Source organism: Taeniopygia guttata, chromosome 4 (assembly GCF_048771995.1).
Source record: "Taeniopygia guttata chromosome 4, bTaeGut7.mat, whole genome shotgun sequence".
Classification (NCBI taxonomy): Eukaryota; Metazoa; Chordata; class Aves; order Passeriformes; family Estrildidae; genus Taeniopygia; species Taeniopygia guttata.
The window spans coordinates 53,538,971-53,551,284 of record NC_133028.1 but is presented as its reverse complement, the minus strand read 5'-3'; the positions used below and the strand labels follow the sequence as shown (position 1 = coordinate 53,551,284).

Genomic DNA, 12,314 nt, shown 5'->3' with positions numbered 1-12,314 from the left:
CCCCTGTAACTGTGTTTTTCTTTTCTTATGCATCTGCCTACGTAGATAAGCATAGCAGGCAGTGTGTCTGTGTTCTCTGTCCTCCTTGGAATGGGGGGGCCTTTCACAAGTGGAGTCAAAGGCTGATGTAAGCGTATTTCAAAGAGATGCATTGTATATGCTGAACAAGTCAGTCTTTCCTGTGTGATGCAGAACGACATTGTTATCTACTTAAAAAAAAGGGCAAGTTTCCTTTTAAGTTATAGTATAGTAATTAGTAAAAAAAAAATAAAATTAAAAAAAAAAAAAAATACAAGCACTCACCACAAGCACCAGGGCAGTACAGGAAAGCAGATGGCATGGGAGTGTTGATGGGAAGAGGGGAAATAGGACTTCAGAGGATGACAGCTCCCAGCAGAGGGGAGCGAGGGTGCATGGCCTGCTTAGACCTAAGCCCTGTCCCCCTCACCACCCTAGAACAAACAGGACATTGCAGAGATGCTTACATCATCTGAAAAAGGCAGCACTCTGGTGTATTTTTTGTGGAAAGAGGCAACTGGCAGAAACCCAAGGTGTGGCCCACATCTCTTGTCCAGCTAATGCTGCCACACCACCACAGATTTCTGTTTTGGCAGCTTAGCCTGCTGCTCTTCATCAGCCTGCTCGTGGCTGTTGTTTCCTTTTTTATGGTTTTCTAAGCCTCTGGTAGGACTTGGAAATCCAGAGTGATCTTCTGTGCTGTGTAAGTGTACAAAAGATGCATTCTCTTTGGAATTCAAAATAACCCATTAGAGATTAAATGATAATGGGTTTATTTAGAGCCTGTAGGTATTTTCTTCTCATCATGTATGATGTAACATCACATGGGAGATTAAAGACCAGAGTCACTTTCAAGGCTATTTTTAAGTTGTCCTCAAATAATCCCTGCTTTTATATATATGTGTCTGTATATATATATATATATATATTACATAAAGACTTTCAGAGTAGTGCACTCCTCTCTGATTTTCTGAAATTAATTTGGACACTGGATTGTGTCTACATTTTCTCAAGCAGTACCTGTTATAAAATATACAGGAGAATATAAGATGAGTGAGCATCACATTCAGCTGTGAAAAGGCTTCACACAGGCAGCAAAAGTATATTGAACCTGCAGCAGGATTTTTTTTTTTAGGCCACTCATCTGAGCCGAGCATCACCTGTAGACAAGTGCAAGAGCAGCCCTGAAAGTTCTCCAGGAAGCTGAAATATAACCAGTTAAAAACTGGTTTCAACAAGAAACTCCTGGCTCCCTCACACAAAGCTTCCAGGCTTTGCTCCATCATTTTCTTATTTTTTATTTTTGTGGGGTTTATTGGGTTCTTTTTTTTTTTGGGGGGGGGGGTATTTTTTTGTTTTGTTTGTTTGTGTGTACCTTCCCCTCCTTGACTACACAATCAGAAACAGAGGAAACCAAGTGTAAAGGGAAATTATCTATTTTGCAAAGGTCTCCAGATGATGAAATAATCAAAACAGAAACACAGAAAAGTGTGTTTTCCTCTGTCTATGCTTTCAGTTATTCTAGAAGCTGCTTGTAACACTGGTTAAGCCAAAGATGTTACATGACAGGTGTAATTTTATATTGGAGTAGCTCTTTATTCTAAACGTCCATGATCCATGCAAATACAGGTGATTTTTCACTTGATCCATCACACATTTTCTGCTAAATGCACAGACACTGCAAACTGCCAGAGATGCAGCATAAGGGCCACGAATACTTGTGGGCACTGGACATACCTTAGGGACTTCTTCCACCCATACTGAGCCCTTGCAAACATCTGTCTGTGGTTTGCTTCAAATATTGACTGTCATTTTGGTGGTCTGAATGGGATCCACCTTACACATTGCTCTTGTGGAGTACAGTACTTTTCTAATAGATGGCACTAAAACCAGAAAATCAGTACTTGAGAGTTACATAATTGCTTGCTCATTGGCCTCTTTTTTTTTTTTTCTTTATTCCCCCCCCTCAACGGAGATTTCGACAACATAAAAAAATAACACCCCCCCCACAAAAAAAAAAAAAAAAGAACCCAAAAAACCCCACGAAAATAAACCTTTTTTGAGGTTGAAACTTTCTATAAAATTTGAGTTCAGGTAACCAGAGGTCATATGAGAGGAAGAAGAAACAGGCTTGGTGAAAGAAACTGACTCTTGCTATTAGTAAGTGACATTTCGTGCTTAACGCATTCTCAAACCCTGGAAAGCTGCCTTTCCCTTGAGACCTTCATTTAGAACAGCTTAAATTCCGGAATGCGCTTAACTTTGCCCGTGGGCTCCTGCCGTGTTGCGTTTAGAGCGGCAAGGCTAAAGCCCGGCACCCCAGCGGGCGGGGGCCGCCTGTCCCCAGCGCTCCGCCCGCGCCCCGGCATTCCAGCACTGCTGGGAAGGCCAGGCCCCTGCCAGGAGCGCGGAGCCCCCGCCAGGATCCCGGAGGACACGGCGTGCCCCGGCCCCGGGAAAAGGAGATTCCCGGCCCGCCCCGCGCCCGCCGGGGGCCGGGCCCGCCCTGCGCATTGGCCGCGCCGCGCGTCACTCGAGGCGGCGGCCGCAGCGGCGGCAGCGGGGCCGGGACTTCCTCGTCGCCGCGGCGGCAGCGGCGGGGCTGGCGGCGGTGAGTGCCGGGGAAGGACAGCTCAGCCCCGCCGTGCGGCTGCTGCCGGTCCCGGTGCCGAGCCTATGCGTGCGGGAGCCGGGGCTCGGGCGTGGCGGAGCCCCCGGCGCAGGACGCGCGTCCCCAGCCCGGGGCGGCCGCGGGGCTGCGGCAGCATCACCTGGCTGCGGGCTGGGCGCGGGGCTCTGCCGCTCCGGGCCCGGTGTGTGCCCGCCGGGAAGCGCCGCTCTGGGCCGGGGAAGCAGCCGCAAGAAGCCCGGGGTGTCCGGGGTGAAGGAAGGGAGCGAGCGGTGTTTTTACTGGGATTGCAAAATGGAGGTGATGGCGGGGCGGCGGCGGGGGGGGGGGGGGGGGGTTGACATATTTGATTTTAGGTGTCTATTTTTGTATGTTTTCAGTGGGGGCATCTCCATCTGAGGACGTGCGGCTGTGCAGTGCAAATACTCTGTTCATTTAACTCATTTGCTGGTACACTTTGTATTCTTTTGCTCTGTAACCTGGTTTACATTGGACATTGAGTTGGGCTGAAACAGAGGTAAAAAGAAGAAAGTGGACTTGGTGGCTTGGTGGCAGAAAGAGGCAGTAAATTCCGTAATTGTTGAGCAATGCTGGTAGAAGAAACACATTCGTTATGTGAAATCTCACAAACAAGAGGGAAGGAAAAACTTGTTTATTCATGTCCTGCCAGTTGACAGATCTCTTTGTTTAGAGAGCGTTGAGCCTTGAGTGTTGTTTGTTGCAATCGTGGTATTTATTTAGGTGACTTTCCCAGAAAGGGCGCAGAGTGGAAATGGCTTTAGAATACGTTTGTGTGATTTTGAGGAGAGACTCTGCATGACATGAGAGCTTTAAAAAAGAGAGAGGAAAAGAAAAAGACACAATACATCCTATCATGATCATATATGCAGCATTATTATCTTACCAAACCACGGGGGCTGTTTTTTCGCCAAAGGATATATACTTAGTATGTCAGCAGAACATTATTATAGCAGAGGGAGAGTGAGTTTTCCACCCACAATAGATTTCCTCAAAATATTCCTCACAGTATGAGGTTTTCCTAGCTCTAGCTGTGCTAAGTACATCCTTTGCTGCTTTGATGATTAATTATTTCTGGAATGTCAGGGTCTGAGGATGTGGTGTTACATCTTCCACTCTTTTTTTTATGTGTGGGGAATCTCTGCAAATGCCTGGCTTTACTGCATTGCATCTGTTCATATCTCTGAAATATGAATACCAAGCTGGCTGTGTTGGGATTTCTGAAGAACAGGAATAGCTTATGTGGTTGGGTACTGCAGTTCTTGTGCTTTTTGCAATCCAATTTTTAAAAGGAACTCTGAACTTTAATTTCTTACTGATGCATGTAAGAAAAATGTCTCCCCTAAGGATTTTCCCTCTGCCGATAAAATTTCAGCTTTTTTAAGGTGTATTGAGCTGAGCACTAGGAATATTAATCACTTATATAAAATTTCATGTAAGTAAATATAAATCATATATTTAATGTATATATGTGTTTGTGCAGGCACATGTCTGTTAGTGCTTGCCTACACTAGAAACTTCTTATGTCATTGTTTTAGTATGACAAAGGTATGCAGTTTGTAGAAGTGGCTTGCAGTGGCACAGGCACTTTTACTTCCTCTGCTACTGGCAAAGAAGAGTAACTGCCTTACCCGGATTGGAAACTGAGTGTGAAATTGTCAATCAGAGGCTCGTTGTGTTTCAGGACACAGCTCCTACTTGATCATATAATGTATTAAGACCTCCAGCATTTGGTTTTTTTTGTTTTTTTTTTAGGGGGAGAAAAAAACAGTCTTAAAGTTGTGGTTTTAAAAATGTCTTCAACATCAGTAAATTCACCAGGCCTTTTGAAAAATTTAGCTGGTCCTATGTACTCAACTGTGAGTGGCTGTCTTTTTTGCTCTGCTCTCCACTGGAAAGTGTTGGTCTCTTTCTGTGAAACTGAGCTGCACAGAGATTTATTGGCAAAATGTTGGGAGATGGGGGTGGATTGAGATGGCATAGTCCATAGAGATGATTAAAGAAAAAAACCAAGTGAAAACTAGATTTTCTATTTCTGGTATAGGACAGTTAAATATGAAGAGCTTCAGAAAATCTGGCCTTTAGCATGAATGGAGGGTTGAACTCTGAAATATCACCCTAGTGTTTACCTGGATTACTGGGAATTGAACTCCTCCTGTTTCAAGTAGTGTCTTAACTAGAGGAAAAACCCATCTCTTATCAATCACGTCATGTTCCCTTGCCCATTAGCAGCAAATTCTTGTGTGGAATATGAACACAAGGAAAGTAATTAATGTATTTTTAGCATTTTTAAAAGAAACTAGCACTAGGGAAGATGACTGTAGTCTATAGGGAGCCGACTGTTGAGATACCCTTTTAGAAGGTATCCCAAATTAATATTTAGCTCATGTGGTACAATGTCATTGTAGTTCAAGTCGTATACTGGTGAAATCTTTTCAGCTCAGGGGCAGTATCTGTTTATCTTAGCAGGGAAGGTGATCCGTGGCTCTTCAGGATTGCTGCTGTGTCTTTGTAGCACACAGTTCCTCAGACTGAGAGAAATGGCAGTCCCAGATTTCTGCCATTCCAGTGTCAATTTTGAAACAATTCCCTGCACCTTCAGGGTGTTGCTCATGCATTTTTAGTTTGGGTTTTTTTGGTGGTGTGATAGAACATGAAGTTCTCTCTAAATGTAGCTGTTTAAAGCACATTTAAAGCACATGCACACACTTCAATTTTCTTGTGTCCCACGGCTTTCCTATTCTTAGTGTAGCCAGCATAGAGGGTATCTTCCATTAGGCTCTTATGCTTAGGGCAACCAAATACAGAGTGTACACCATGGCAGAACCTGCTCCTGCTTTTTTAACCAGGTAGAGCCTTGTTAAAGGCTCCTGCTTTTTCCTCTGTGTGCTTTGGAGCTGGCCAGTGATAAGCGCATGTGGGTGTGAATGAGTTGAATTATGCTGCGAAGGATGAAGGGCTGCTAGAGATAAACAGGGTCCTGCATTACTTCAAAACACCTAATAAGAGATCCTAGTAAACAGTTTGTGTAGGAAATTGCACCACTGATGAAGTACTAACTGGAAAATACAATCCTCTCCCTTCCCCTTCCAGCTCAGTCGTGCCTCAGTGGAAGTGACCACAGCTGACAAGCAAAGGGTAAGAGATGAACAATCGTGTTTTAGGGCTTAGATTAGGGAAAGGCTTTATTGCTAATACCTAGAGCTTGAATTAGCACCAAGTTTTGGAAACAAACCAAATGCGTGTGCTTCCTGTCTACTCAGAGTGGGAGAAGGAATCTTCAGCACTTCAGGGGTTACCCGTTGCTTTTCTATCTTGTGCTCTGTTACTAAATGCTGCTGCTACTGCAAATTGCCTTAGCTTAAAACTTGGCATGGTGTGTCCTAAGACTTGATGTCTCAAATCTTTCATTTTCTTATCCTTCTCCTTCCCTTTAAAAAAAAGAAAAGCTGTAGCCAGTTTCTAGTTCAATCAGAGGAGTTCTCAATGTCTTATTGGTATAGCATGCTTAACAAATAACCAAAACCTATTGAGATTAGGAGTGACAAAGGAGTATTACTAAAATCTTTCATGTGCTTCTTATGGAATAAGAATACGGTTTTCTTCCCACAGCTTCCATGCATTAGCATCCTCTTGCCTTTATCAAGTTCAAGCCAAGTAATTCCTTGGACCTTTTATATTGCTATATTTTTTCCCTTCCTGTGTTACCCCACTCGGAAATCCGTGACTTTCACTGAGCACAGCGCAGAAGGTAACTCCTGACTGCTGGCAAGTTGCAGCAACGTGACCTGCAACGTGACCTGTCCATTGCTGTCAGGGCCAAGCTGTCAGTGTGCTGCGTCACATGAACTGCTGCTTCTTGTGTAATTCTTGCTGCAGTTCAGGAGTGTATGTGTTCAGTGTGCAGCTCAAGTTCAGTGTGTGTGTGTGCATGCACAAATTTGGATTGCAAGGCTGTGTTCAATTGAGCAGAGTGCTCCTTAAGATGTGTTTATCAGAAATAACACATTTCTGCATTGGCCAGTACACCACAAATGTCTGTGTCATTGTGTTCAGGGCTAGTCTGACCACCTTGGAGGTAATTTTTAAAGATTTATGTAGAAGTGGTCTCAAATATGGCACTCTAAAAGTTCAGCTTTGGACCTGTTAGTCTGAAAAGCATTACAGTTGGTTTTGATATTTGGGTTTTGAAGCAGAGTAATTTTGCAGTGTAAAAACTCAGTCTCCTGGGTTTCAGAACATTTCTGCTGCCTCGCAGATGGAGATGTCCAAGGCATGAAGGTTCTGATTCAGTACCACAGCTGAGCTGTCTTGATTACTCTTTGTCTGTGTAATGGTTTACTGACAGTTCACAACCTGACAGTCGTGCAGGAAATGCTCTTTCTGGTTGTTTCCACCTCCTGCTGTGAACAGCTGGATCTCTGTAGGATCATTGGTGGTGTACTTGCTTCATTAATACTCATTCCCCTGTCTTTCTTGCCCAGGAAGGATACATGACTTGCTGAAAAGAGAGAAAATGCTATGCTGGGGCTACTCGTCTTATGGACAGCCTGGGATAGGTAGCAACCTCCAGGTCATCATTCCTGAGCCACAGGTGTATGGGTTCATCCACGATAGAAATGTCAAGGAGGTGGCATGTGGAGGAAACCACTCTGTGTTCCTGTTGGAAGATGGGGAAGTGTACACCTGTGGCTTGAACACCAAAGGTCAACTGGGGCATGACTGTGAGGGAAGTAAGCCAGGTAAGTCTGCTTTTTATACACACTTCAACCTGTCTTGAGGCTGGTGGGCTGAAAGCATTATGAAAGCTGCTTTGTGCTGATTGCTGTAGAGCTGGAGCAGCCAGCAGAGCTGTTAATTGTGTCATATAACACAGTAGTGATGCTGAATAACACTAGCTGGCTCTGGAAAGGCAAAGCTGAGCAGCATGGGTGAGGAGACAGGTCTGCTCACTTTGCCTGGGAAATGCATCAAAACAGAGGCGAGCACAGATGGTCTCAGGGCAGATTTTGTTATCTGGCATTGTGTTGTCTCTTCATAAGAAGGAGGAGAGGCCCATGAGTCACGAGTGTCTTCTGCTTTGTCTTTCCAATTGCACTGCATTGTTATGCCCAGTCTTATTCAGCTGCTGCTGGGAATTTTCTCACTTATACCAAAGAGTGCAAGTGGATCTGTGTCGGGGAGATATGTGGAGAGCAAAATTGTGTTTGGCTAAAAACAAATTTTGTTTCCCCCTTTCAGAATCTCTTGTCAACTTGTGCCTTCACTCCTTTATGCTTTCTTAATCTAAAAGAAGGTCACTTTAGTGTTGTGTTCCCCAGACTCACATTTCATCTTCTTCATTGTGTTCTGATGGACAGAACACATGAGTGCTGAACCACAGGCAGCTACTGCCTCTTCTTCCCAGGGTGATGGAGTGGTTTAATTGTAAGTTGTTCTTGGAAGAAACCCTGAAGCCTTTCTTCTGGACTCTTTTGAATGTTGGCCTTCCAGTTTCCCTTCCATTAACTTCTTGGTTTTGGCATGTGGTGAAGATACAGGTATTTCTGTTTCCATAATATAAAAGTCCTGTACTGTGGGTAATTAGAGCAAAAATTTCTCTGACTGCAGGCTTCCTCTGTAGGGCTTGGGTCTTCTCTAGTGTCAACTATTACTGCATGATAGAGAGAGAGGGTGTATGCAAAATAGCCTCAGTTCGCCATGCAGTATGTATAAATCTGACCTGACTGACCCTATTTTCCTTTCCTCTGTCAGTGTCATTTGTCTTTTTCTCTCAGAATGAGTTGCAGATGTTGGGTGCTGGATTCAAGCAGTTCACCTTGAATCTGCCCTCTCTTGCTTTTCCTACCAGTAGTTTCTAGATAATTACTGAAAGAGATTGGGAATAGCAGGAGTGCTTAAGTCCTCTGTGTGCAAGTCTTCTGAGGATTTGTAAATTTAAGCCCTAGAATAAATGAGATGCTTGGTGAAAGGAAGCCAAGTCTAGTGAATATTCAACTCAAACTGCTGAGGATACTTCATCCTGCAAATCACCCAGCTAGTTCAAGACTAATGCAGAGGCCCCAGAAATTCAGTACTGTTTTGAGTGCTGCAAAGATACTCTGAGAAACATCTTTGGGCTACGCTGCTATTTTACCCATAAAATTGTTTAATTTTAAAATTGCTTTTTAAGTGTAAGCTGCTGATAAAAAGGGAGGATTCACAGCAAATAGATCAGAGTTGGAAATGGACTTCATGAATCCTGAATGCTGAATCTCTCAGCTAGGTGTCCTGCTTTCAGCTAGACTGGTAGAGAGGGCCAGTCTGAGCTTCTGGAATAGAAATGAAAGGTTCTTTGTGTTTGATCCCAAGTGCCCTTTTTCTACCCCTTAAATTAGAGTCTGTCATCAAGATGTGAAACCACGTCCCAGTTATCCTACAGGTTTATTTTTTTTTTTTTTCTGAAAAAGGTTGTGCAGTGCTGCTCTCTGAGGAGCCTGTGGCCATCCCAGAGGAATGGTGTTTCAACATGGCATTACTGACTGTGGCTCCAGTAGGATTTCTGCTGGCTGGGGCAGGTAGGAGGGACATGCTGTAAAGAACAGCTGCTCTTTTTAACTTACAGTGAACAGTCACAGCAGCCTTTATAATAACACTAAACTGGGGGAGAGCCCCATCACACACTCCTCTGTGCTTTGTCTTGCAGTACTGGGAACTGAATTTCTTAGTTTTCATTTGCAAATGGGAGCAAGATGAATCAAGCCTTCCTCTTTCACCCTCCCTTCCTCTGCATGGGTTAAAGATGGTGTAAACCTTATACCTTCGTGTGTAGAAAGGCCTGTTGAAGATGTTTCCATTGTTGTTGGCCTGTGAATGAAGCCATGCCTGATAGGTGATGAAGATGCATGTGTGGGACACAGGGTCCTGAGCTGTTAGAAATAATAGAGAAGACTGTCAGGAGGAGTCTGCAGTAGAGAATGGGAGGAATGCCAGGAACTGGGAGTCCAGGAGCTGCATCTCTCCAGCCTCTGCTGGACAGGGCAATGTGGGCTGAGGTCTCTTGGTTTTCCTGCCCTGTGGCTCGGTCCTGTGAAGCCTGTGAGGGTAGCTGGAAGTTGGACCTCTGCCCAGCTCTGGAAGTGAGCTCCATCTCCTGATGAAGGAGGCTGTGACACAATACTGGCTGACCCTTTCAGGCAGCCCCTGGGGAGCCTCCTCTGGACTTCAGAAATGCTTACCAGGGCTTTACAGAGTGCCTTGGCTGTGTTTGAGAGTAATGCAGAGACACGAAAATGTGCAGGGGTTTTGAACCTTGTGAAGGCTGCATTAACTTCCTAGGGGTGGAGCGATCCCCTTCCTGCTGCCTAGGTCTTCCCTAAGAGGAAACTTCCTTTCATTTCTCACTATTCAATTTTGCTTCACATTCAAGCTGCTCATGAAAATGTCAAACAGTGGCGCAGAATTGTTTCAGCAATTCCTCTTGGAGGAGCCCTTTAGAGGGCACCTTTTGAAATGAAAGAAAACGTGTTAATTAAAAGCTGCGTTCATGGTCACATCTGCTGACCTTGTGGATGTAGTGTGGAGAGGGGGAGAGCAGCTGGCAAAGGGATTCTTATTCATCTCCTCTACAGGGAACACAAATTACTGGGTGAGTGCATGCCACTGAAAGAGCATAAGTTAGTAGAGGTTTATTTTCTGGAATTGCCCTTTCCTCTGGATTTTACTTTGAGGTGCTAAAATTAATATTTAGGATGCCTAAGAAGTTCAGCCTAACTAAAATAACACACCTTTTGACAAAATGCTAACTGCTTCTAAGTGTTTCAGGCTCTCTTCTTTTGATAATACCAGGGTGATACCAGGTGTGGCACTCCCATGGCTCTACCACAAGCCATTTTCTCACATTGTCATACTGTTTACTAATTCATTTTTGCTTTGAATTGTGGTGATTAGTGAGGTACTTGAAGAGTCCATCCCTCTTAGGGGTGGATATCTGGCTTTGTTAATACTTATATGATCATTTTTCCTCACCTCTTTTTTTTCCTTTTCCTCCTCAAAACATTCTTTAGTTTGTGTCTCTGCAGCCACTTGGCAGGGATGCAGAGGAGGAGGAATGCTGTTCAGCGTTCTCTCACCATGTCCGTGATTAATAAAGCTTCTGTCTGACCTGCCCAAATTTTCACTTCTGTTGTTATGCCCTTGAAGTCTCAAGAGTCTCTGACCATGTCTTAGAAGAATCAAGTTAACAATTTTGATAGTGAAGCATCGAACCCCCTGTTTTGCAAAATAGTCTGAGTTTGCAATTTATGAGGTGATAAATTTATCAGATGATAACATACATCTCTAATGGGAAGCAATAATTTTGTACTGCAGTAGTTTTAGAAAAAAAAATTGTTCTTCATAAGTATATCTAAGTTTCACCTTTTTCAATCCTGTAATTTCACTTGGATTGATTTTCTTCAGGTCTGCCATGATGTCTTGGCTCCCTGTGATGATTCTTAGAGATAAGTGTTTTATCTGAGTGTGCATGCTGGAGAACAAAAGACAGGCTGAGGTACCTAAGGTAAAGGCTCTTTTGGGATATGGGTGGTGTTGGGGAAGATGAAATGGGAAAGCCTTATAAATATGATTGCCTAGCAGAGGATTTAGAAAATACGGAGACTGTGAGTGAAACTGAGATGAGAACAAGCTTTGAGATTTCGGACCTTGGTTGCTAAGCAACTGGTGGACAGGGTGTAGCTAGTGGAAGGTAACTCCCTTTTTTGACCCATGGACAGCTCCAAAGATCAGATAAAGTGATCTGTCTCAAAAATGTATAGTTTATCCTGCATCTGTAACCCTCCCCTGAAGTATCATGTATCTGTAATCCCATTGGTCTAAAGCACCCACTCTAAAGCCCCCTTGAAAAGGTGTACCTGGGAGACCAGGGCCCTCTCTCCCTCCCCTTCTCTCTGCCCTCTTGGACCCTCTCTTGGAACTCTCTCCTGCTATCTCTCTCCACTCTTTGGGGCCTGCTTTGAGCTGTGGCCCCACAATAAACCGTATATCCTAAGACCTGACTCCAGAGATCTCTCATCTCCATCCATCCCGACCATCCAGGGGACCAGCCCTCACCACAGGTGGAATTACAGAGGAGTGTGAAACAGGTAAAGCTTCAAAAACCTGCTCGAGTCTGAGGTGTGAAACTTGTTTTCGGCTCTGGAGATTTGTTCTGTTCAAGTCATTGGGACTTCATTCAACTTCTGCTAGTGAGAAAACCTGGGCTTTGGTAACTAGTGTCTAAAGAGAGTTACAGAACAATGTCTCAAGCCAAATTTGCCTCAAACCTTTATCTGGTAAGATACAGCAGACAGATTTTTTAATAAAATTCCTTGTCTGGATACAAATTTGCAGGGGACCACTGCCTTTCTGGGCATTGTGGAATCTATCTGCTCATAGCTGCTGATAGAGATATCATCATAATGTTCATTCTTTTTCAAAAAGCAGGAGGAAAACACCACCAAAACAAACAAACCTAGGTGATGTAGATCTTCTGGATTTCTCTGAACTGAAAAGTGGCCTTTTCTTTTCAATGTTAGTCCACTTGTCCTGAGTCTCAGCACAGGATTACAGCGGCAGAGAGCTCTGTGTTCAAGTCAGGGCAGCATGCTTGTTAATCATAAACCCCAGAACA

The 12,314-nt window shown here is 44.1% G+C and overlaps 1 protein-coding gene across 7 annotated transcripts in view; it reads left to right on the top strand.

Annotated features, from left to right (window-relative positions):
* The first annotated feature begins 2,153 nt into the window (after positions 1 to 2,153).
* Positions 2,154 to 12,314, top strand: part of HERC3 (HECT and RLD domain containing E3 ubiquitin protein ligase 3) — a 44,913-nt gene continuing 34,752 nt past the window's right edge. The window contains exons 1-4 of one of the 7 annotated variants that reach the window (XM_072928604.1): positions 2,553 to 2,629; positions 5,759 to 5,803; positions 7,150 to 7,407; positions 9,115 to 9,222. In XM_072928604.1, coding sequence (XP_072784705.1) covers positions 7,182 to 7,407; positions 9,115 to 9,222 — 334 coding nt within the window. In that variant the 5' untranslated portion in view covers positions 2,553 to 2,629; positions 5,759 to 5,803; positions 7,150 to 7,181. The other 6 variants (XM_072928605.1, XM_072928606.1, XM_072928601.1 and 3 more) reach the window with 6 other exon arrangements.